At 42.8% G+C, this 27,330-nt stretch overlaps 1 protein-coding gene across 1 annotated transcript; it reads left to right on the top strand.

Moving 5' to 3' along the window:
• Positions 1-254: 254 nt before the first annotated feature.
• Positions 255-27,330, top strand: LOC311117192 (substance-P receptor-like; the record flags this gene model as incomplete). Its single annotated transcript, XM_084192171.1, has 5 exons — positions 255-664; positions 9,053-9,247; positions 19,827-19,977; positions 21,103-21,299; positions 26,958-27,330. The coding sequence occupies 5 exons, from the start codon at positions 255-257 to the stop codon at positions 27,328-27,330; spliced, it is 1,326 nt and encodes a 441-aa protein (XP_084048297.1).

Here is a 27,330-nt window from a genome sequence, read left to right as displayed (position 1 = left end):
TAACTGCGGGCTATTCTAAATGTTCTGTGTGTGAGCTGCGTCTTCAGTGAACATTACATTATGTTAGAATTCTAATTTAGGTGTGCCAAATTCGTCAGGATGGCAATGATGAAGAAAGTTTAAACTGAAAGACATCAGCACTATCCAAGATGATTTCTTACCATTTCCTCAATCAGTAACTGGTTGATTAGTGTACATTTCATAGGTGTTGCATGACCAATTCTATTATTGTCACCAGCAGAATACCCCAAAAAATGGATCCCATGTTCACCACAACTGATTTACAATTGCCAAGCAATTGGACCAACTCATCAGGGGACAATGGAACTGATCAGGACTGGAACCAGTTTGTGCAACCAGTTTGGAGAATTGTTCTATGGGCATTCGCCTACAGTTGCATGGTTACTGTGTCTCTGGTGGGGAACGTCGTTGTAATATGGATCATTATGGCGCACAAACGAATGAGAACTGTGACCAACTATTTTCTGTTGAACCTCGCGTTTGCTGAAGCGTCTATGTCTGCCTTCAACACCGTTATCAACTTCATCTATTCAGTGCACAACGAGTGGTACTTCGGGCTGATGTACTGCCGCTTTCACAACTTCTTCCCCGTCGCTGCTGTCTTCGCTAGTATCTACTCTATGACTGCGATAGCGGTGGACAGGTGAGTTCAGTTAGGGGAGACATTTCAATGCGTAGCTTCTTCTGTTTCACACTAATCTAACACGTAAATTTAGTCCAAGTGCTAAATGTATGTTTATGGTCACAATAAGTCAAACAGAACAATAATGCACTTTAATAATAATCACGCACTTGAATCCTGTCACCAAGTTATTAGTAGCCTAATAACTAAATGATGTTATAGGATATTAGGATTAAGATAATAACATTTCTACATAAACTACCAGTCAAAAGTTTGGACACAGCTACTCATTCAAGGGTTTTTCTTAATTTTTTACTATTTTTTACATTGTAGAATAATAGTGAAGACATCAAAACTATGAAATAACACATATGGAATCATGTAGTAACCAAAAAAGTGTTAAACAAATCAAAATATATTTTATATTTGAGATTCTTCAAATAGCCACCCAAATAGCCACCCTTTGCCTTGATGACAGCTTTGCACACTCTTGGCATTCTATCAACCAGCTTCATGAGGTAGTCACCTCATGGACAATGACCCAACACACCTCCAGGCTGTGTAAGGGCTATTTGACCAAGAAGGAGCGTGATGGAGTGCTGCATCAGATCCCCCGACCTCAACCCAATTGAGATGGTTTGGGATGAGTCGGACGGCAGAGTGAAGGAAAAGCAGCCAACAAGTGCTCAGCATATGTGGGAACTCCTTCAAGACTGTTGGAAAAGCATTCCAGGTGAAGCTGGTTGAGAGAATGCCAAGAGTGTGCAAAGCTGTCATCAAGGCAAAGAGTTGCTATTTGAAGAATCTCAAATACAAAATACATTTTGATTTGTTTAACACTTTTTGGGTTACTACATGATTCCATATGTGTTATTTCATAGTTTTGATGTCTTCACTGTTATTCTGTAGAAAATGTAGAAAATAGTACAAATAAAGAAAAACCCTTGAATGAATAACTGTGTCCAAACTTTTGACTGGTACTGTAGGTTACATAGACATGTTATATAGCAAAACATTTATTAATTCAAAAAAATTGGTTCTGGAGTGATGCTACTGCCACTGCTACTACTTCCATCATCAAATCGATCAAACCAACCAATCAATATATATTTCATTTGTGCACTGCAATTCAAAAGGTTATTTAGGGTATGTCAATCAGCAACTTCTATAGATAATTTAAATTAATAATAATGTATGTAGTAGATGTGACTTATGTATGTGTTCATGTTATGTATTGATGTGAGGTGTTAGAGTGCTGTGGTATGTTATTAGTGTATTTAATGTATGGTGGTCAGGTGTAGCAGTCATTTGTCAACCTATAGTAACACCATATTCATTATTCAGATGGCTTCATTCCCCCATGATGCTGCACAAAAAACAGATTCGGCAAATCTCTGAATCTGTATCTCTCTCACCCCTTTTCATCTGATTGCTTTATATAAAAAAGGAGAACAGCATTCTGTATGTGTTATTGTGAAGGAATGAAAAAGGGAGATTTAGAAGGAAGTGAATGGAGACAAGTAAGGAGTATGTGGGGAATGAACCCCCAGTGCTGGGGGTCAAACGTATATAGTCTGGGGTCAATGCGGCAGCGCTACCTCCAGACCAGACCCTGGTGCACCATCTATTCACTTTGGATTTATTTGCACGGAGTCATGTTAGGCCACCATATCCTGTCTATCACCTTTCATTCATAATAGGACTGCAAACACATAGCCACACATGTGAATACAGAGTAGATGAATAAAGCCTATACGTGTCAAGGCGTCAGTGTAATGCGGTAGGCGAAGTCAGGCGCAGGACACAGAGCTAATCAAAAGGCGTACTTTACTCGTAGGTAAAATAATGAACTACAACCTCCACGCAGGGAGGGAACAAACCCGCACACTAACGACAACCAAAACATGAACAAACACGCACAACACACAGTGTGAGACAGAGGGTTAAATAGGGAAGACATAACTACGTAATGGGAAACAGGTGTGACCAATAAAGACAAAACAAGTCGAACATAGATACATGGATCGGTAGCAGCTAGTACTCCGGTGACGACGAAGCCTGCCCGAGCAAGGAGGAGGGGCAGCCTCGGCTGAATCCGTGACAATACGTGTATATAGTAGGTCTGTAGCTGATCTGTTCAGAGACACGTTCACATAACACACACTGGGTGCTGTATATATATATATATATATACAGTATATATATATATATATATATATGTCTTCGGACAGGCATATAAACACTCTCTATCAATCAGCATTTCATCTCTCTGCACCCAGCCAATCAACACCGGGCAAACCTGTATGTGCTTGACTGACCTTGCAGCTTAACTGACCAATAGAATAGTCCCAAAACTGTAAACCCCATACATTTGGTACTCCAGACAGGCTATAGCAAACGTTTTGTTTCAAGTTTCAAGTTTTATTGTCACGTGCACGAGTACAGTGAAATGCTTTTCTTGCAAGCTCTTTTCCCAACAATACAGTAGTCAATATCAATATATAGTACTATAAAATAAAGTAAAGTAGAACAAAAAACACAAGAAATAGAAATAAAAAGAACACGAGAAGTAAGTAAGCTATATACAGAGTCAGTTTGTCACGTTGTATAATGATTAGAAGACAGGCGCAGGAATACGTATTAGGGGTTTTATTACTCCACCCAACACAAACATATATATATATGCAAAAGGGATGTAACCCAAACAAAGAGCGAGGTGTAACCTCTACACAGTACACGGGACGAGACCCGTAAACAACCGGAGCACAATACACAGTACTCACGAGACCAACGGACATGGGACAATAATCGACAAGGACAATGGGGAACAGAGGGCACATATGAACACATACTAATCAGGGGGAATGGGAACCAGGTGTGTGTAATGAGACAAGACAGTCCGGGGTTGGTGGTAATGATCCAGGTCAGTGACGCCTAGAAAGCCGGTGACGTAGACCTCTGGAACTGGTGAACAGAATGAGCAGCAGTACCGGGGGGATCCGTGACACAGTTCCAATACCATATTTAAATTGTGCAGGAATACTAAAGTGGTAGGGGTTGATATGTATAAGGGTAAGGTGACTAGGCATCAGGAGTAGCGTATATGATGCTTGTATGTGAGTGTGTGTGCGTGCGTGTGTGTAGAGTCAAATTAAATCAAATGTTATTCGTCACATGCTTCGTAAACAACAGGTGTGGACTAACAGTGAAATGCTTACTTACTGGTCCTTCCCAACAATGCAGCGAGAAAGAATTTTAAAAAAAATAATAGAAAAGTAAAACACGTAATAATACAAGTAATAATAGATACACAATAAGTAAAGATAACTTGTCTATATACAAAGGGTACCACTACCGAGTTGATTTGCAGGGGTATGAGGTAATTGAGGTAGAAATGTACATATAACTAGGAATAAAGTGACAGATAGTAAACAGTAGCAGCAGCATATGTGATGAGTCAAAAAGGGTCAATGCAGATAATCCGGGTAGCTATTTGGTTAACTATTTAACTAGCTATTTAGCAGTCTAATGGCTTGGGGGTAGAAGCTGTTCAGGATCCTGTTGGTTCCAGACTTTGTGCATCGGTACCGCTTGCCGTGCAGTAGCAGAAAGAACAGTCTATGACTTGGGTAGCTGGAGACACCACCTTGTATAGAGATCCTGGATGTCACGGAGCTCAGCCCCAGTGATGTAATGGGCCATACGCACTACCCTCTGTTGCGCCTTGCGGTCAGATGCCAAGCAGTTGCCGTACTAAGTGGTGATGCAGCCAGTCATGATGCTCTCAACGGTGCAGCTGTGTAGCTTTAGAGGATCTGAGGGCCCATGCCACATTTTTTCAGCCTCTTGAGGGGAAAGAGGCGTTGTCGTGCCTTGGTCTTACGGATGTTGAGGGAGAGGTTGTCCTGGCACCACACTTCCAGATCACTGACCTCCTCCCTGTAGGCTGTCTCATCGTCGCTGGTGATCAGTCCTACCACCTTTGTGTCGTCAGCAAACTTGATGTTGGAGTCGTGCGTGGCCACACAGTCGTGGTTGAACAGGGAATATGGAGGGGACTAAGCACACACCCCTGTGGGGCGTCTGTGTTGAGGGTCAGCGTGGCGGAGGTGATGTTGCCTACCCTCACCACCCGTGAGGAAGTCCAGGATCCAGTTGCAGAGAGAGGTGTTCAGTCCCAGGGTCCCAAGCTTGGTGACAAGCTTGGAGGGGACTATGGTGTTGAACACTGAGCTGTAGTCAATGAACAGCATTCTCACATAGGTATTCCTCTTATCTAGGTGGGTGAAGGCAGTGTGGAGTGCAATTGAGATTGCATCATCTATGGATATGTTGGGGCAGTAGGCAAATTGTAGTGGTTCTAGTGTGTCTGGGATTATGGAGGTAATGTGTGCCATAAATTCAAAGCACTTGGGAATAGGAAGGATGGTGGTCAGTTTGAGACGTGTGGATTAGAGACTGAGACAAGGAGAGGTTGAAAATGATGCCTGCGCATCCTCTGAGAACATGCCCTGGAATACTGTCCGGCTCCGCGGCCTTGCGAGTGTTGACCTGCTTAAAAACCATACTCACGTTGGCCTCAGAGAGCGAGATCACCCTGTCAAAGTGTGCATAAAATACATTGAGTTGGTCTGGTAGAGAGGCATCGTTGGGCAGGTCATGGCTGGGTCTTCCTTTCTAATCCGTAATGGAGTGTTGCCCCTGCCACATGTGGCGGGTGGCAGAGCCTATGTAATAGGATTCCACCTTGTTCTTTCATTGTCCTTTAGCTTGTTTGATGGCTCTGGGGAGGTCGTAGTGGGACTTCTTGTACTTATTCTTGTCCTCAGCCGTAGCCTCGAGGTTGGCTGTGATAACCCTGTGTGTGGTAGCTCTCTCCTTTAGCTTAGCTTCAACTTCTGTGTTAATCCAGGGCTTTTGATTGGGGAAGCAGCGAACCTTCACTGTTGGGACAACGTTGGCAATGCAGTTCCTAATGAAGCTGGTGACGGAGATGGTTAGCTCGTTGATGCGCTAGCAAAGCAGTCCTGTAGCATAGCCTCCGATTCGGAGGACCATTTCTCAACGGAGCGCATCATGGGTACTTCCTGTTTGAGCTACTGCTTGTAGACAGGAATCAGGAGAATATAGTCATGATCTGATTTGCCGAAGGGGGGACAAGGGAGGGCCTTATATGCTTTCTTATGGGTAGTGTAACAGTGGTCTCAGACTTTATCACCCCTTGTGGCGAAGGAGACGTGTTGATGGAAGTTGGGCATCACGTGTCTTAATGACACCGGTAACAAGAAAAGCAGACTTCGGGTGCATCATTTCCTGCTTGTTTATAGACTCATACAGATCGTTAAGTGCCAGCTTGTTGTTATTTTTGTCCTGACGTGGAATGTATACAACAGTCACAATAACAGCAGAAAACAATCTTGAGATGTAGAAGGGTCGGCATTTGACCATCAGGTATACCAAGACGGGTGAACAATGGGTCGAGACATCCACTGCGTTAGATTCGGCACACCATTTGCTGTTGATGAAAAGGCATACCCCTCCCCCTCTCGATTTCCCTGAATCCAATGTCCTGTCCGCTTGGTGAACGGAAAATCAATCGAGTTGGATAGCCATCGGGGGTATCTTGTCCAAAAGCCATGTTTCATATTTACTTTTTGAAATAAGTATTTGAACCCAGGTCTGCCACCAGGGCCCATCTCCTCCCATCTGTTGATGGGGATATTATGCAAGGGTGAAGGTCAGCAATTGTGTTGGCACCTCTGCAGAAAGACTCCATACCATGGGGAGCTCTCCATGAGACGAGAGCACCCTGACGGGAGAATCTTCCTTTTACTTTATTGCATTATTCATCATATTGTAGGGGGCTTTGATGGTTTAGATGTTATTGCCGGATCATTGGATTTGTGCCTCTCTAATTAATTCATACCATCTTCCAGTGTTGTCTACTATTGTTCACAACAAAGCCAGGAATAACAGAGAAAGAAAGTGAGGTGCGAAACAGGTGTGACAGAAATTGAGACAAAGAGCGAGGCTGCAGACACTCTGGGGCAAATAGTAGCTACAGAAAACAGATTGAATTTCCTGTTGGAAAATAACAAAAGGATTCCCAAAACAGTGATTCCATGGTGTAGTAGGGGTATGAAAATACAAATAAAGACAGTGGTTGTGTGTTTGTTGTTTGTTCATGTGGACATACAGTATGTAAATATATGCATTTGTATTACATTGGTGAAAAGCAAACAAGCTGGCATCAGTCACCAGTATTTAACCCACACTAGCCTCATAAACCAGGCCTCTATAGATCCTACTGTATATACTGTAGGCCTCTCCAAGTATTGTTGTCAGACACACCACTAAACTAAACTCATACCATGGAGAAGCAGCATTGCAAGTCTCAATTGAAACAAGATACAAGTTTCCTAGCCGTGTGGTAATGGAACAAGCCTAGGATAGCAGATAGTCAAAATGTTGCAGATAGTTGTGTTGGACTACAGGGAGTGTTTTGAAATCAAATATATTCTCTTCCCCCAGTTGGTTATTGGCAGAAAGTCCAATTAGCAGATTAAATGGGGCTATTAGGTGGATTAAGATGTTGATTAGATCTCCCAGTATAACCCCTAGAGTATAAGCCTCTAGATAGCAATATCTACTAAGCTAACAGATGGAAATTGTTTTGAGATGGTCATACCATAGACCATCTAGCTAGTTGATTTAGAATTTTAGGACCCCTGTAGGTATCAGCAAAAAATCCGTTTTTTATTATTGATGAAACATTGAATTAGGCCTTACTGCTATTAGCCCATAGAAACGCATTGAATAACACATTCATACAGAGAGCTTTTGTGAAAGAGCACAGTTAGAAAGATATGGCATATAGAAGCAAACCGGATGGACATCATAAATGCATATTGTATGTATAAGCTGGAAGTAGAAGCCTAAGCATTGTTGTTCACTAGTTTACTCCAATTAGGGAATGGGTGGTGGGGTTGGAAAGTACTAAAGGGAAATATATATTTTTTAAATGATATGTATGTGTATATATGGGGGATTGGAAGTGATGCAGACAATTACATTGACGGAAGTTACAATCTATCTGCAATATTAAAGCTGATCTAACCAAAAAAAACATTCATACATGGCAAAAACAGACATGGCAAAACCGGTCTCTGACATTGCTCATTCTGATATTTCTTAATTTTTCTGGATTATGTGTGTATTGTTTTTATTATTAATATTGCTAGGTATTACTGTACTGCTAGAAACACAAGCATTTGCTGCACCTGTGATAATATCTGCAAATCTGTGTACGCGACCAATAAACGTTAAGTTGATTGGATTTAAAATAGTCCAGAAATAAATCAATAGGAAGTATGTTTTGAAGTATGTTTCCTGTATTTTAGAGATATGGGAAAGCTCAGGGACATTTTTTGTTGTTGAAAGACCCTATTCACTTCCAGTCACTGGATGACCTTCTGACCAGTACTGTGAGGCTTGTGTCTCTGCTTTTCAGAACTGGGTCCAACTCGTTTCTAGCTCAAACTATTCCGACTTTACAGACGTTTTTGTGAGAACACCTGTACAGAGTTGGTACGCCGAAGAGACCGATTTCAGACTAATTTTGTGAAGCTTTTGGCCGTCGTAGAGCAAAATGGATGAGACGTTCGTATTCGTGAGAGTCTCTGCTTTCAAAATAGTCACTAGCTCAAACCGTTCGGACTTCACAGACGTTTTCATGAAAATACCTGTCTCCTGGTCTCACAAACACCATTGTAAGTCTGTCGTTTTCCACTGCAGAGCCGAACGGACGACACCGGCGCATGCAGTGGTTTGAGACGCGCAGCCCATGCAAAACCCCGAAAGCCCCGAAAGAACAATGAAAAAAATCTGTGGAACTGGCTTCGAGGTCCAGAGTTGAGTTTGAGGATAAGGAATAGGGTGCCATTTGGGACATAAACTAAGATATTCATGCACTTAGTATGTGCTCCGACTGAAATTAAGTGCTGCATGATTATCGATCTAAGAGAGAATGATACTAAAGTAGTGATGAGAATAAATACTTTGACTTCAAAGCATTCTGAAGGGCCTCTTTTCATTTCAAAGGTCTGATACTGTCTGGTTTAATTATTCTGTTGGTATGATTAAAAGGAGACCAATTTACAGTATGATTTCCTCTTATCAGAAAAATGTATTCACAGGATGATGATAAGCTTTTACTCTGTCAATGGCAGACGTAGTCTATGAGTCAAACTAAAATTGTAACATGCACATTGCATTGTTGGAGACCCTGAAAATGTTTTATCAATACCTTCAGTGTGTGTGTGTGTGTTTGTGTGCTTGTAGATCTTCCCATTGTATCTTCCCCCAGGACTGAACATGTGTTTGCCCCTGCTGCCTCTCCTCTCCTCCTAGGTACATGGCCATCATCCACCCCCTGCAGCAGCGCATGTCATCCACAGAGACCAAGGTGATCGTGGGGGTGATCTGGGTGCTGGCTCTGCTTCTGGCCTTCCCTCAGTACTACTACTCAGTGACCGAGGAGCTGCCTGGACGAATCATCTGCTACATCGAGTGGCCCGAATACACAGGCTGCGACTACAAAATTATGTGAGTTTCCTTTATAAGTATGTTTGAGAGAGAGAGAGAGAGAGAGAGAGAGAGAGAGAGAGAGAGAGAGAGAGAGAGAGAGAGAGAGAGAGAGAGAGAGAGAGAGAGAGAGAGAGAGAGAGAGTCAGTGAATAAAAGCAGCATGGAACAAAGATGCTTTGTTTATTTTAATTTTTTTTAATAATACCTTCTTATAGAATACACCTGTGGTTATGGAAAATATAATTCCATGTTCATTTTATTGTAGGGGAGAGTGGGGTGTTGAGCCATTTTCTACATTCAGCATCACTCCATCAAGGGAAATATCTTATTCTTTCTAACTAAAATATCTTCAGGATGTTGTGTATCCCTGGAAATAATCAGAATTCATGTAAACATTACAGTTTTGAAAACATAGCTTGTCCAAAAAAAGTGGTCAATGGGGTAAGTTGTAGCTAGCTAGTATTCTAACCTTGTCTAGTTAGGTAATGTTATCAGCTGTTTGTTTTTTTGGAACCACCATATTCTAAAGATTAGCCAGCCATGGCTGGTTCTGGAGCTGGATTTGTCATACGCATTGATTTAGTGAAAACTGTTATCTTCAAAGTTTTGGCATCTTCCATAAATTGCAGCTGAGAGTCCGCCATAGAAATAGTTCGAAAGAATAAGATGAAGCTCTGGCAATATGGATAACTATTGAAAGATAGCTGATATGCGTTATTCTACATTGTAATGGACACGGTGCAACCTTTGGGAGGTAGGCTGCTGGCAGGCTTTGGCTGAGGTACAGCAAAGCCAAGTCAGCCAGTGCTCATGGTTCTCACAGGGGAAGGGAAATGATAGGCTACAATTACTTTGCTCATGATCATGCATGCCGCAAATGGCATGTAACTATAAATTCCTTGAATTCTCTTTCGCAGGGGCCTTTTAATTATCTGGATAGACACTTGTGGTTTCTAGCTAACGTTACACCAATCAAAGCAGTGGAGCATGTAGTGAAGCAAAACTTTAGTGGTGAAAACCTCATCTCAGTCACGAAGAGGAATAACTTTGTAGCTGATTCTGATTAATAAACAATTCCAAGCTGGTGGGTGGTAACATTCAAATAAAACTCAGTCCTAAACCGAAATGTAGTCTGAAAATAATTGGTATTTCATATCATAGGAAAAAACACAGCATTCACATGGATTTGCACAAAGTGGGCAGATCGGATTTGTCACTTCAAGCTTAAATATATCATACTTTGACTAAAATGATGACTTATTGACTTAAATCATTGTACAACATCATGGGTAAGCTCTGGCCATCGTCTTTCATCCCGAAAAAAGGTGTTTAACACCAAACATAGGCCAGGATCTGTTGTTACCTCATATCCCAGCGATATTGCCTTGCATTACGTCTGGGAAGAAAACACTTCAATTTGCTCAACTTGCCATTGGCTCAATTTACCCCAGGGCTATTGGCTCAAATTACCCCAAGGCAAACATTTGTGACTATATTAGCCCACACAGCTACAAGGATGCACTTTCATGCTAGGTTTAGGACCTCATATTGAAGCTTATAGAGACCCCAAGTGATATATAGAATAATCTTAAAATGATCAACCTTGGTTCAGATACAAGCATTATGAAACCTCTAACACAGTACATTCATTTGACTTGGTGAAAATCCTTTTTTCTTGCCACTTTTTCCATGTGGTTTCTTCCTTCACAGACTCCATGAAAGGATGACCTCTTCCCAAATATTTGGTCAAATTATTACATTTTGTGTATGGTTTCCAAGAAACAAGGTTGGCTCCACTTACCCCTTTGGCTCAACTTATCCCACTCCCCCCTACAGTTTACACTTCTCTCACTATTTATTAAAGCCAATGTACAGCAAAGTCTAACTCTGTTTTAAAAGGCACCCTATTCCCTTTATAATACTTTTGACCAGGGCCCAATGGGGCTTTAAATCGGTTTACATGTTATTGTCCAGATTATTAATTTTATTGTAGAGGTCACTGCATCGCAGTGCTAGCTGTGCCACTAGAGATCCTGGTTCGAATCCAGGCTCTGTCGTAGCCGGCCATGACCGGGAGACCCATGGGGCGGCGCACAATTGGCCCAGCATCGTCCAGGGTAGAGGAGGGAATGGCCGGCAGGGATGTAGCTCAGTTGGTAGAGCATGGCATTTGCAACGCCAGGGTTGCGGGTTCGATTCCAGTATTTAAAAAAAAAATATAATAATGTATGCACTCACTAACTGTAAGTCGCTCTGGATAAGAGCGTCTGCTAAATTACTAAAATGTAAAATGTAATTGTCCAGATTATTCATTTTATTTTAGAGGTATTTGGTGGTTTAGATGTTATTGTCCAGATTATTCCTTTTATTTTAGAGGTCTTTGGCGGTTTAGATGTTATTGTCCAAATTATTCCTTTTATTTTAGAGGTCTTTGGCAGTTTAGATGTATTTTATCATTGGATCTGAGCTTCTTTCATTCATTAACACCATCTTCCAGCGTTGTCTGCCATTCTTAAACATTGTCAAAGACATTCACGACTCAACCAGCTAGAAAACAGAGGAGACAGATGATGTGAAAGAGTTACACTAATCTATGATCTGTTCTGGAGAGTTGTGAAAGGACGGGGTGCAGCACTTTAATGACTGAGTTGGAGTTGTGCGAGTCAGATCTGCTCTCCTCAGTATATATACTGTATATACACTGAGTGTACAAAACATTAAAAACGCCTCCTCTTTCCATGACATAGACTGACCAGGTGAAAGCTATGATCCCTTATTGATGTCACTTGTTAAATCCACTTCAATCAGTGTAAATAAGGCTTTTTAAGCCTTGAGACAATTGAGACATGGAGTGTGTATGTGTGCCATTCAGAGGGTGAATGGGGAAGACAAAAGATTTAAGTGTCTTTATACAGTAAGGCAATAATATATATATATATATATATATATATATATATATATATATATATATATATATATATACAGTGCATTCGGAAAGTATTCAGACCCCTTGACTTTTTCCACATTTTGTTACGTTACAGCCTTATTCTAAAATGGATTTAAAAAAAAAATTCTCATCAATCTACACACAATACCCCATAATGACAAAGCGGAAATGTTATTTTTTTGAATGCAAATGTATTAAAAATAAAAAACAGAAATACCTAATTTACATAAGAATTCAGACCCTTTGCTATGAGACTCGAAATTGAGCTCAGGTGCATTCTGTTTCCATTGATAATCCTTGAGATGCTTCTACAACTTCATTGGAGCCCACCTATGGTAAATTCAATTGATTGGACATGATATGGAAAGGCACACACCTGTCTATATAAGGTCACACAGTTGACAGTGCATGTCAGAGCAAAAACCAAGCCATGAGGTCGAAGGAATTGTCCGTAGAGCTCCGAGGCACAGATCCGGGGAAGGGTACTAAAACATTTCTGCAGCATTCACGGTCCCCAAAAACACAGTGGCATCCATCATTCTTAAATGGATGAAGTTTGGAACCACCAAGACTCTTCCAAGAGCTGGCCACCCGGCCAAAGTGAGCAATCGGGGGAGAAGGGCCTTGGTCAGGGAGGTGACCAAGAACCCGATGGTCACTCTGACAGAGCTCCAGAGATCCTCTGTGGAGATGGGAGAACCTTCCAGAAAGACAACCATCTCTGCAGCACTCTACCAATCAGGCCTTTATGGTAGAGTGGCCAGACGGAAGCCACTCCTCAGTAAAAGACACATGACAGCTTGGACTTTGCCAACAGGCACCTAAAGGACTCTCAGACCATGAGAAACAAGATTCTCTGGTCTGATGAAACCAAGATTGAACTCTTTGGCCTGAATGCCAAGCGTCATGTCTGGAGGAAACCGGGCACCATCCCTACAGTGAAGTATGGTGGTGGCAGCATCATGCTGTAGGGATGTTTTTCAGTGGCAGGGACTGGGAGACTAGTCAGGATCGAGGGAAAGATGAACAGAGAAAAGTACAGAGAGATCCTTGATGAAAACCTGCTCCAGAGTGCTCACGACCTCAGACTGGGGCAAAGGTTCACCCTCCAATAGGACAACGACCCTAAGCACACAGCCAAGACAACACAGGAGTGGCTTCGGGACAAGTCTTTGAATGTCCTTGAGTGGCCCAGCCAGAGCCCGGACTTGAACCCAATCTAACATCTCTGGAGAGACCTGAAAATAGCTCTGCAGCGACGCTCCCCATCCAACCTGACAGAGCTTCAGAGGATCTGCAGAGAAGAATGGGAGAAACTCCCCAAATACAGGTGTGCCAAGCTTGTAGCGTCATACCCAAGAAGACTTGAGGCTGTAATCGCTGCCAAAGGTGCTTCAACAAAGTCATTTTACATATCTATGTAAAATAAATCTAAAAACCTGTTTTTGCTTTGTCATTTTGGGGTATTGTATGTAGATTGATGAGGGGAAAACCCCCCCCAATTTAATCAATTTTAGAATAAGGCTGTAATGTAACAAAATGTGGAAAAAGTAAAGGGGTCTGAATACTTTCCAAATGCACTGTATATAGTAAGGCAATAATGTATACATTTGTGCTGTGGGGAATAGAATAGCAAGGCTGTTAACAGCACTGCTCCCTAATTATTTTCCCTGTCCTCTTCACCTGATGATGTACGGCAAACCAAAAGCTGTGAAGATGTATTGCAGTGTGTGTGTGTGTGTGTGTAAGAGCCGTGAAAATGAATGGCAGCTTCAGCTGAAGGTGTAAATCCTCCTATCACCTCACACTGTAGTTGCTGTGAGAGAAAGACAGAGAGAGAGACACACACAGAGCGATCGAGAGAGAGAGAGAGAGAGAGAGAGAGGGAGAGAGAGAGAGAGAGAGAGAGAGAGAGAGAGAGAGAGAGAGAGAGAGAGAGAAACAGAGAGAGAAACAGAGAGAGAAACAGAGAGAGAAACAGAGAGAGAGAGCACCCGGCCTCACCCTACTAGAATCTGAAGTCAAATTTCTACTGTTTGCTGATGATCTGGTGCTTCTGTCACCAACCAAGGAGGGCCTACAGCAGCACCTAGATCTTCTGCACAGATTCTGTCAGACCAGGGCCCTGAAAGTAAACCTTAGGAAGACAAAAATAATGGTGTCTCAAAAAAGGTCCATACAAATTCCATCTAGTTGCCCTAGAGCACACAAAAAACGATACATACCTCGGCCTAAACATCAGCGCCACAGGTAGCTTCCACAAAGCTGTGAACGATCTTCGAGACAAGGCAAGAAGGGCCTTCAATGCCATCAAAAGGAACATCAAATTTGACCTACCAATTAGGATCTGGCTAAAAAATACTTGAATCATTCATAGAACCCATTACCCTTTATGGTTCTGAGGTCTGGGGTCCGCTCACCAACCAAGAACTCACAAAATGGGACAAACACCAAATTGAGACTCTGCATGCAGAATTCTGCAAAAACATCCTCCGTGTACAACGTAAAACACCAAATAATGCATGCAGAGCAGAATTAGGCCAATACCCGCTAATTATCAAAATCCAGAAAAGAGCCGTTAAATTCTATAACCACTTAAAAGGAAGCGATTCCCAAACCTTCCATAACAAAGCCATCACCTACAGAGAGATGAACTTGGAGAAGAGTCCCCTAAGTAAGCTTGTCCTGGGGCTCTGTTCACAAACACAAACAGACCCCACACAGCCCCAGGATAACAACAACAACAACACAACTAGACCCAACCAAATCATGAGAAAACAAAAAGAGAATTACTTGACACATTGGAAAGAACAAACAAAAAAACAGAGCAAACTAGAATGCTATTTGGCCCTAAACAGAGAGTACACAGTGGCAGAATACCTGACCACTGTGACTGACCCAAACTTAAGGAAAGCTTTGACTATGTACAGACTCAGTGAGCATAGCCTTGCTATTGAGAAAGGCCGCCGTAGGCAGACCTGGCTCTCAAGAGAAGACAGGCTATGTGCACACTGCCCACAAAATGAGGTGGAAACTGAGCTGCACTTCCTAACCTCCTGCCAAATGTATGACCATATTAGAGACACATATTTCCCTCAGATTACAGCGATCCACAAAGAATTCGAAAACAAACCCCATTTTGATAAACTCCCTTATCTACTGGGTGAAAAATCACAGTGTGCCATCACAGCTGCAAGATTTGTGACCTGTTGCCACAAGAAAAGGGCAACCAGTGAAGAACAAACACCATTGTAAATACAATCCATATTTATGTTTATTTATTTTCCCATTTGTACTTTAACTATTTGCACATTGTTACAACACTGTATATATACATAATATGACATTTGAAATGTCTTTATTCTTTTGAAACTTCTGAGTGTAATGTTTACTGTTAATATTTATTGTTTATTTCACTTTTGTTTACTATCTACTTCACTTGCTTTGGCAATGTTAACACACGTTTCCCATGCCAATAAAGCCCTTAAATTGAAATTGAAATTGAAATTGAGAGAGAGAGAGAGAGAGAGAGAGAGAGAGAGAAGAGCCTCCTGGAGCTGTTTTGTCTGGGGTTACGAAAACGAGGGATGATTCTAGTATGTGTAAGGTCCATTTACTCTCACAGCTGGAAAGTGCTACCCACACCTGTGGCCCTTAATGTATTTGTTTGTTTGCAGTCATTACCTCCCAACACCCAGCAGGCTGATAAACACAGAACGCCCAGCTCTGATCACAGCAGTCCCTCCTCTCTCAGCACATCAACACCACAGTGTTTTATGGGCTGCTTTCTTTGTCTCCAAATGCCATTGTCATTCAGCCTGGCTGTCTGGGCTCCCACCCTTCCACATTGCAATCATTTGTAATGAATAGGACGATGACAATGTTCATGTCGGAATCGCTGCGGCACTTATTACTTTTTTAATGAAACTGTAATCACTGACACATCTGGCTAAGTGAGCAGAGCCTTGGTGTGGTTGTAATTCAGCCAGCCTGCCTGCTGCTGTAATTGACATCTGATTATGGCTAACCCCTGGTCAGATCCTCCAGTCCCAGTCTGTCTGTGTGTGTGTGTGTGTGTGTGTGTGTGTATGTCTGTGCTGCCCCTGCCTCCGTCGCTGTGGCCCCCTCTCAGCCAGCAGGGATTAGGGCGCAAGCCCACAGGGGAGGGTATAATTAGCGTTGTCACAAACTAACCAAAGTTTCAGTTCCTGACAGTGTGATCACACACTCAGACAAGTACGCCAGACCGTTACACACACGTCTGCGTGTGTGGGTGATTACAGCCAACACACACAGACCTACGTAAATTCACATATACAGAGAGCGAGATTTAGACACACAGTGACACTCACACACTCAAACACACAAAAATCAAATCAACTTTTATTTTTCACATGCGCCTAATACAACAGGTGTAGACCTTACCGTGAAATGCTTACTTACAAGCCCCTAACCAACAATGCAGTTCAAGAAAGAGTTAAGAAAATATTTACTAAATAAACTACAGAGAAAAAAAAGAGAAAAAAAGTTACACAATAAAATAACTATAACAAGGCTATATACAGGGGTACCGGTACCGAGTCAGTGTGCGGGGTACAGGTTAGAAAGAGTGAAAGAGAGAGATAGGGAAATAGAAAGCTACGGAGAGGGGAGTGATAGAGAGAGAAAAAGAGACATGGAAAGTGACACACACGCAGACCATCCCACGCAAGCACACCCCGTACTCTCTGTCCCACCTCCCCTAAATTGGGTACCTTAAGAGCTTGTCTGTGATGAGTAAGCCAGCAGAGTGTCATGTTACCTCAGACACTACATTCATCTCCCTCTGCAGACACCCAGGCTGCATTCTCTTCTCCCAGATAAGTCAAAAGAACAACAACAGCAGCCCACACATGGTGCAACAGAACCCAGACACTGAGATCCAGGCTAGGGCTCGGCTGGACAGTCAGGCAGGAAGTGAACAGACACTGAGATCCAGGCTAGGGCTCAGCTGGACAGTCAGGCAGGAAGTGAACAGACACTGAGATCCAGGCTAGGGCTCGGCTGGACAGTCAGGCAGGAAGTACACAGACATTGAAATCCAGGGCCCGGCTGGACAGTCAGGCAGGAAGTAAACAGACATTGAGGTCCAGGCTAGGGCTCGGCTGGACAGTCAGGCAGGAAGTGAACAGACATTGAGATCCAGGCAAGGGCTCGGCTGGACAGTCAGGCAGGAATTGAAGCCAGACAAGTCATGAGCAGCAAGTACATGGTGAATATTACTGGATGGGCTATTGGGCTTTAATGCACTGGGTATTATTCCTCCTCAGTTTGACTTCCTCTGACAGGGTTTTTATTTATATAAATCGTGTGACAGTTTGGTGACAGAGTGCAGCCTTCGATTCCTCCAAATCCCCATCCATCAGAGGAGGGATGTTTTTCTAGTCACCTGCAGGCTCCCAGACACTCTCTTTGTTTTCTGCCAGATCAGAGAGCAGGAGGCACAGGGCAGGAGGGAGGAGAGAGAGGAGAGGAGAGGAGAGGAGAGGAGGAGAGGAGAGAGGAGAGGGAGAGGAGAGGAGAGGAGAGGAGAGGCAGGCTGCTGCCCGGCTCATTGCGTATTCCAGGAGAGTTTACTCAACGCCACACTGATTTTTGTAAATTGCCTCAAATATCCACACAAGGCTCACCTGGAAGTACTGACAGTTCTTCAGACGGACACTCATTTCTACAGAACTCCCACCAGACTGTGGCTGTGTGTATGGCTTTGTGTGTGTGTGTGTGTGTGTGTGTGTGTCTGCCTGCCAGTGTGTGTGTGCATGCATTTGTGTGTATTTCTGTCTGTTTGTCAATGCATGCGTCTGCCTGTGTGAAAATGTCTGCATGAGTGTGTGTCGACGATGGATAACATCCCCAGCAGCTTGTGGTGGGTGCTAAAACATTCAGTGTTGCAAAATTCTAAATGCTGTCTGACTCTCAGTCTCCCAGTGATAAGTACCTACACACAGTCAGATCCTCAGCCTGCCAAACCAAAACACACTGACAAGCCCTGCCACCTTTTTTAGAGTTCTCAGAAGAAAACAGTTCTCCAAGTGTCAACAACAACCCTAAAAACTGGCAGAGGAATAAAACAATGCTTTACTGACAGAGTCATGGGGAGGTGAGAATAGAAAACCTGGCCTGATATACACGTTGTATTTACGTGTCCGTATTTGGATGGCCGCCATTCTTTCATGTTGAGAGGGAGGGAGGGAGAGAGAGAGAGAGAGAGAGAGAGAGAGAGAGAGAGAGAGAGAGAGAGAGAGAGAGAGAGAGAGAGAGAGAGAGAGAGAGAGAGAGAGAGAGAGAGAGAGAGAGAGAGAGAGAGAGAGAGAGAGAGAGAGAGAGAGAGATGAAAATACGACACAGTTGTTTGTTATTGGCTTCTTTTTCCCTCCGTGGGAAGTGTTGTCACAAATGAAACAGGACTTTATCTGAGAAATATAAATGAACTACAAGTGCTGCCTACCTGTTGTGGTATTTACAAACAGAAAGCGTTAAACTGTGACAACCAATTTCACACATCCCAGACAACAAAGTCAGTGGAAGTCTGTACAGGAGCCCAGCCATTACCAATGTACTGCCTGTACTCTCATGCAATTCCCAAACATTTCACTATTGTAATCACTCCTAATAGCCTGTGAATGCCTCTAATATTGGATTCCTATGCAAACACAAACAGATGCTTTCCACAGTCCCTTAAAAACTAAAACACTGCATGCATCCCTGGAGAACAAAAAGGTACAACAGAGGTTTTGGAGGAAAAAGGTTCATGACAAAGTTAAGCCTCAAAGTCAATTGGTTGAATTGCAGCTTCTCTCTCTTTGAGCTCATTACATATGCCTTGTGTGCTGTGTGGGTCAGGTTTGATCTGCAGTTGGCTCAGTTGGCAGGTACTGTATGAGGTCCTGAAGGCTGATGTGTCTCTGTCCTCCTGGGCGTTCTATCTGATTATCATAATTGTAGTTAATTTCCAAGGAAATGGCCTGTGAGTCTCAGCCGTGGTGTGTGCAGCGAGTGAAATGGAAGTTCACTGGAGATGAGGGGTGTCCCCTCTCCACATGAACAAGCACACACACACACACACACACACACACACACACACACACACACACACACACACACACACACACACACACACACACACACACATGTTTAACATAATATTGGACAGTTAAAGGACAATTCCACCCCAAAAAATCTGTAGGTATTTGTTTCATTAGTCCATTGTTGATATAGTCCCAAAATGTTTTACACGTCAGCAATAAAGTTTTCAAGATATATAACTTTCAAAATACAGAAATACATTTTGCATCATATGATGATTAATATTGGGGTGGGGTTCGTCTCTTTGCCATGTAAATATATGAAAATTAGCACAGTATATTTGTATTAGATGTTTTTGCTTCATAAAGGAAGCCCTTATTTATACCGTATTATTGTTAGACCTTACATAAAGACATAGTTACCCTATCTGTATCCCATCCAAACCCACACACCTGCCTGATCTCTGTTTCTGACTGTATGTCCTCATTCACGGCTGTGTGACTGTGCAGATCTTCTTCCCCTGTCCTGTAGGTAAAATGTGACAGTGCTGCATGCTGATCTACACGTTCCCTTCCTGTCCTGTAGGTACTACGTATGTGTGACAGTGCTGATCTACTTCCTGCCTCTGCTGGTGATGGGCTGTGCCTACCTGGTGGTGGGCCTCACCCTCTGGGCCAGTAATATACCTGGAGACTCCTCTGACCGCTACAAGGAGCAGCTCACTGCCAAACGCAAGGTCCAGTACAGTATAAAGATACAATAACCCTGGGTGTACATGCTCATAGACAAATGCAAGGTTGGAATTAGGAGTGTTGTAGGGTAACAAATTAGGAGTGTTGTAGGGTAAAGATGTACTGTGGGGCTCTGGTTAGAAGCAGACTGTGACATCATTCAGTACAGTAACCCTGCATGGGTTTACATCATAGAAGGGAAAGGAAAGGGATAGGAGGATACCTAGTCAGTTGTACAACTGAATGCATTCAACTGAAATGTGTCTTCTGCATTTAACCCAACCCCTCTGAATCAGAGAACACATGTATCCTATGGTTTACATGCTCTGCCAGCAACTGTACATCAATGAGACCCTATGGAATGTTGTAGTAGGAGTATCTGGGGTTTATGGGGCTAGCTCTATGCCTCTATGTGTTTCTCTACTTTGACTTCGAGGTAGTGAGGAAACACCTGTGTACCGCATGCTAGATCTCTCCGACTGAGCCATTAATTATAGACACATAGTTAGCAGATCTGTTTGGTTAAGGGCAATCAATAAACTGAAAGACACTTTAAATTAGGCATTTCCTCAGAAATGTATAGGCTCATGCCATGTTTGTAAATATTTTGCTTTCAGGAATACTTCCTGGAATATTTAGAATTCTATTTGCTCAACACTAGACTGAGGTTGCATGCGTTCCAATTGGCACCCTATTCCATATATAGTGTACTGCTTTTGACCATAACCCTGTGAGCCCTGGTCAAAGTAGTGCACTATAAAGGGAATACGGTTCCATTTGGAACGCATCCTGAACAACTCTGCTGCATCATCTTCAGGTCAAGCCAGAGAGAGGGAGGAGTTGAAAGTTTGGCAATGTTTCCTTCACTGACTCATGAAAGAAACATGACGACACCCTGAGCTTCAAGCTCTCTCTACTCCTCTCATAGTCTCCCAACTGACAGCTACATGTCTGATAGTTTCTTATTCCTCTAACACACACCCTTTTCCACTTTCTTTCTGCTGTCTTGTCCCCTTTCTGAATGACTGAATTGAACACAGAATTACATTTAGAACTAATGAAATAGGATATCTGTGGAAGGAATGAATTGAGCCCAACCCTTTGTGGTATATGTGTCTCTGTCTGTGTAGGTGGTGAAGATGATGATCGTGGTGGTGTGTACTTTTTCTCTCTGCTGGCTGCCCTACCACGTGTACTTCCTGCTCCACCTGTTCTTCCCCCTCCTGTTTGAGACGCTCTACATCCAACAGGTGTACCTGGCTGTCATGTGGCTGGCCATGAGCTCTACCATGTACAACCCTATCATCTACTGCTGTCTCAACGACAGGTAGGTACACTACACTACACATGAACACACACACACACAGGTGCGCACACACACACACACATAAAGAAAAAATCTCTTTAATACCTGTTTTTATTATGTAGATAGATTATTCATTGCATTATTTATAAGTTATGGACCATTCAGCACATATTATTAATAACTTTTACCACTGTGGTGAAGGTAAAATGAAAAATACTTATTTGAATTCCTGCATGAAAAACAGCCACTTGCTCTCATATGACTTGTTGACATCCTGGGTATGGCACATATTAATACAACCTCTATGAATTTTTTTTTTTTTTAATGATTTTTAAATGGTTATGGAAAGACAGATGGCTAATGCTGCATTCATAACCAAGTGGGAAGTGTGAATTTACCACCATAGAGTTAGATGGACTCTAGATGGATAAAACCCATTTTGGCATCGACATTGACATTGAGGGCTTCACCATTTTAAAGTAGTCAGCTGGGTGGGACTTCCTATGGGTGAATGAAGGATCACATGATTCCATCTGGGTCATCAGGAGGGATCAGCCAATGAATTCTACTTGTGAGCAAACATTCCATTACTGTAGGTAGCAGTAAATCACCAACTATTGCTACCTGTTCAAACAATACACTCTAGATGGCAGTATGTACCTTTTTAGTTTGCCAACTCATAGAAGTAGTAGAAAAAGAAAATGGACTCCTTCAAAATGGAGATGGCCTCAATGGCGCTGCCCGTGCTGTCACAGATGCCATAATGGGATATATTTAAGCAATAAGGCAGAAGGAGGTTTGGTATATGGCCAATATACCACGGCTAAGGGCTGTTCTTATGTACGACGCAACGCGGAGTGCCTGGATACAGCCATTAGCCGTGGTATATTGGTCATATACCACAAACCCCCGAGGTGCCTTATTATAAACTGTTTACCAACGTAATTAGAGCAGTAAAAATTAATATGTTGTCATACCCGTGGTATACCACGGCTGTCAGCCAATCAGCATTCAGGGCTTGAACCACCCAGTTGATAAATAAAGATGGTCTCTATCATTCTATATGTTTACCACATACGACTGGAAAAAATACATTTGAACGGCCCTCTCTGGTAGTTACTAGCGGGAAACTCGTCTATCATCCTTGAGCTCCAAGTGGGAGGTGGGAATTTACCAGTTGTTAAGTCGTAAATACCAATTGGATGCATTCACGTGCACTTGTTGAGAAACACCCAATTAGCTAATAGCCAACAAGCTGTGTCAACCGTAAACTAAAAGTACAGCTATCAGGCTTGTAAACAAATTATAGTCTTCAAAAACCATATTAATAAATAGATTTTAAAAAATTATGTTTCGTAGTTGAATGCTGTTATCCAGGTCATTTCCTTAGTAGGTGACGTCAGAGGTCACCATTTGGGAGAAGTCAGAGCTCAAGGAAGATAGACGAGTTTCCCAGTAGTAATTACATTTACATTTTAGTCATTTAGCAGATGCTCTTATCCAGAGCGACTTACAGTTAGTGCATACATTATTTTTTTTCATATCCCCTGTGGGAATCGAACCCACAACCCTGGTGTTGCAAACGCCATGCTCTATCAACTGAGCTACATCCCTGCCGGCCATTCCCTCCCCTACCCTGGACGACGCTGGGACTCAATTACCAGTTGAAGGGCTGTTCAATAGATTTTCCCCAGACATTTGTTTTAAACATAGAGAATGATAGCGATATCATCTTTATACATGTCCCATTATGGCATCTGTGAGCGCACGGGCAGCACCATTGAGGACATCTTCATTTTGAAGTAGTCAATTCAATTTTTGTACTACTTACAGTGGGGAAAAAAAGTATTTAGTCAGCCACCAATTGTGCAAGTTCTCCCACTTAAAAAGATGAGAGAGGCCTGTAATTTTCATCATAGGTACACGTCAACTATGACAGACAAATTGAGGGAAAAAAATCCAGAAAATCACATTGTAGGATTTTTAATGAATTTATTTGCAAATTATGGTGGAAAATAAGTATTTGGTCACCTACAAACAAGCAAGATTTCTGGCTCTCACAGACCTGTAACTTCTTCTTTAAGAGGCTCCTCTGTCCTCCACTCGTTACCTGTATTAATGGCACCTGTTTGAACTTGTTATCAGTATAAAATACACCTGTCCACAACCTCAAACAGTCACACTCCAAACTCCACTATGGCCAAGACCAAAGAGCTGTCAAAGGACACCAGAAACAAAATTGTAGACCTGCACCAGGCTGGGAAGACTGAATCTGCAATAGGTAAGCAGCTTGGTTTGAAGAAATCAACTGTGGGAGCAATTATTAGGAAATGGAAGACATACAAGACCACTGATAATCTCCCTCGATCTGGGGCTCCACGCAAGATCTCACCCCGTGGGGTCAAAATGATCACAAGAACGGTGAGCAAAAATCCCAGAACCACACGGGGGGACCTAGTGAATGACCTGCAGAGAGCTGGGACCAAAGTAACAAAGCCTACCATCAGTAACACACTACGCCGCCAGGGACTCAAATCCTGCAGTGCTAGACGTGTCCCCCTGCTTAAGCCAGTACATGTCCAGGCCCGTCTGAAGTTTGCTAGAGTGCATCCAGAAGAGGATTGGGAGAATGTCATATGGTCAGATGAAACCAAAATATAACTTTTTGGTAAAAACTCAACTCGTCGTGTTTGGAGGACAAAGAATGCTGAGTTGCATCCAAAGAACACCATGCCTACTGTGAAGCATGGGAGTGAAAACATCATACTTTGGGGCTGTTTTTCTGCAAAGGGACCAGGACGACTGATCCGTGTAAAGGAAAGAATGAATGGGGCCATGTATCATGAGATTTTGAGTGAAAACCTCCTTCCATCAGCAAGGGCATTGAAGATGAAACGTGGCTGGGTCTTTCAGCATGACAATGATCCCAAACACACCGCCCGGGCAACGAAGGAGTGGCTTCGTAAGAAGCATTTCAAGGTCCTGGAGTCTCCAGATCTCAACCCCATAGAAAATCTTTGGAGGGAGTTGAAAGTCCGTGTTGCCCAGCGACAGCCCCAAAACATCACTGCTCTAGAGGAGATCTGCATGGAGGAATGGGCCAAAATACCAGCAACAGTGTGTGAAAACCTTGTCAAGACTTACAGAAAACGTTTGACCTGTGTCATTGCCAACAAAGGGTATATAACAAAGTATTGAGAAACTTTTGTTATTGACCAAATACTTATTTTCCACCATAATTTGCAAATAAATTCATTAAAAATCCTACAATGTGATTTTCTGGATTTTTTTTCCTCATTTTGTCTGTCATAGTTGACGTGTACCTATGATGAAAATTACAGGCCTCTCTCATCTTTTTAAGTGGGAGAACTTGCACAATTGGTGGCTGACTAAATACTTTTTTTCCCCACTGTATATGAGTTGGCAAACAAACTGAAAGGGTACATCCTGCCAGCTAGAGTGTGTTGTTTGAACAGGTATAAAGCCAAGGTTGCCGATGTACTGCCACCTACAGTTATGGAATGTTTGCTCACGAGTATAATTCATTGGCTGATGACCCAGATGGAATCATGTGATCCTTCCTTCACCAATATGAAGGCCCACCCATTGCACTCAAAGGCAATGTACATGCCAAAATGGGTTTTATCCATATAGAGTCCTCTATCTAACTCTATGGTGGTAAATTTTCACTTGGTTACGAACACAGCATAATTCACTGTGGTGATAAAGTTTTATGAAGAGCCAACTTCCAATTGGTTTTCTGAAAAATGCCTGAAAAGTCTCTGAAATATGTCTCTGAAAGATGCCTATTTCACACTCAGTTATGACTGAGTGTCGTTACAGGCCAAAACAAAAATGTGACAGTTAGTTGCACTGCTAGAGAACTGTCAGGGTCTAAGTCTTGAAACATTCTGCAGTGCTCTTCTCTCCACAGCAATATCCATTTGAAGTTTTAACATTCATAAGCACATCTGCCTCTCCACTCATTTTCCAACAAACTCTTTCCTCTTCATCTTCAGCCTTTTTACTTTCTCCTTTTTTGAAAATCTCTCCTCCCACCCTCTCTTCTGATCCCTGTCTGTCTGTCTGTCCTCTGCTATCTATCCGTTTGTCTGTCTGTATGTACACTACCAGTCAAAAGTCTGGACACACCTACTCATTCAAGGGTTTTTCTTTATTTTTACTAATTTTTACATTGTAGTATAATAGTGAAAACATCAAAACTATGAAATAACAAATATGGAATCATGTAGTAACCCAAAAAGTGTTAAACAAATCAAAATATATTTTATATTTGAGATCCTTCAAATAGCCACCCTTTGCCTGGATGAAAGCTTTGCACACTCTAGGCATTCTCTCAACCAGCTTCATGAGGTAGTCACCTGGAATGCATTTCAATTAACAGGTGTGTTTTCTTAAAAGTTAATTTTTTGAGCCAATCAGTTGTGTTGTGACAAGATAGGGGGGGTATACAGAAGATAGCCTTATTTGGTAAAAGACCAAGTCCATATTATGGCAAGAACAGCTCAAATAAGCAAAGAGAAACAACAGTCCATCATTACTTTAAGACATGAAGGTCAGTCAATACGGAACATTTCAAGAACTTTGAAAGTTTCTTCAAGTGCAGTTGAAAAAACCATCAAGCGCTATGATGAAACTGGCTCTCATGAGGACCGCCACAGGAATGGAAGACCCAGAGTTACCTCTGCTGCAGTGGATAAGTTCATTAGTTACCAGCCTCAGAAATTGCAGCCCAAATAAATGCTTCACAGAGTTCAAGACACATCTCAACATCAACTGTTCAGAGGGGACTGTGTGAATCAGGCCTTCATGGTCGAATTGCTGCAAAGAAACCACTACTAAAGGACACCAAAAAGAAGAAGAGACCTGCTTGGGCCAAGAAACACGAGCAATGTACATTAGACCGGTGGAAATCCGGAGTCCAAATTTGAGATTTTTGGTTCCAACCGCCGTGTCTTTGTGAGACGCAGTGAGGGTGAACGGATGATCTCCGCATGTGTAGTTCCCACCGTAAAGCATGGAGGAGGAGGTGTTATGGATTGGGGGTGCTTTGCTGGTGACACTGTCTGTGATTTATTTAGAATTCAAGGCACACTTAACCAGCATGGCTACCACAGCATTCTGCAGCGATACGCAATCCCATCTGGTTTGGGCTTAGTGGGACTATCACTTGTTTTTCAACAGGACAATGACCCAACACACCTCCAGGCTGTGTAAGGGCTATTTTACCAAGAAGGAGAGTGATGGAGTGCTACATCAGATGAACTGGCCTCCACAATCCCCCGACCTCAACCCAATTGAGATGGTTTGGGATGAGTCGGACGGCAGAGTGAAGGAAAAGCTCAGCATATGTGGGAACTCCTTCAAGACTGTTGGAAAGGCATTCCAGGTGAAGCTGGTTGAGAGAATGCCAAGAGTGTGCAAATCTGTCATCAAGGCAAAGGGTGTCTATTTGAAGAATCTCAAATATAAAATCTATTTTGATTTGTTTAACACTTTTTGGGTTACTACAGGATTCCATATGTGTTATTTGATAGTTTTGATGTCTTCACTATTATTCTACAATGTAGAAAATAGTCAAAATAAAGAAAAACCCTTGAATGAGTAGGTGTGTCCAAACTTTTGACTGGTACTGTATGTCTCTCTGTCCTTCCCTAGGTTCCGAGCTGGCTTCAAGCAGGCCTTCAGCTGCTGTCCCTGTGTCCCCGCCGGCTCCTACGAGGGTCTGGAGCTCAAGTCCACACGTTACCTGCAGACCCAGACCAGCATGTACAAGGCCAGCCGCATGGAGACCAACGTGTCCACCGTGCTGCACGTGGCCGACGACCTGGAGCCTCCCAGGTTTGGGGCCCTAGCTGGGGCCGGGTGTGGGTCCAGGGCGAGGGGGGTTGGCGGAGGGGGGTTTTGTGCGATGGCGGCACCCAGGCGCTCCTCTCTGGACCTGACTTCTAATGGCTCCTCATCCCGCAGCGTCTCCAAGACCGTATCTGAGACCTCCAGCTTCTACTCTGGCAACAACCATCCTGAGTAG

Source organism: Coregonus lavaretus (genome assembly GCF_964263955.1).
Source record: "Coregonus lavaretus genome assembly, contig: HAP1_SCAFFOLD_4077, whole genome shotgun sequence".
NCBI classification, from domain to species: domain Eukaryota; kingdom Metazoa; phylum Chordata; class Actinopteri; order Salmoniformes; family Salmonidae; genus Coregonus; species Coregonus lavaretus.
The sequence above is the reverse complement of the archived record's forward strand: the minus strand, read 5'-3'. Positions and strand labels throughout refer to the sequence as shown.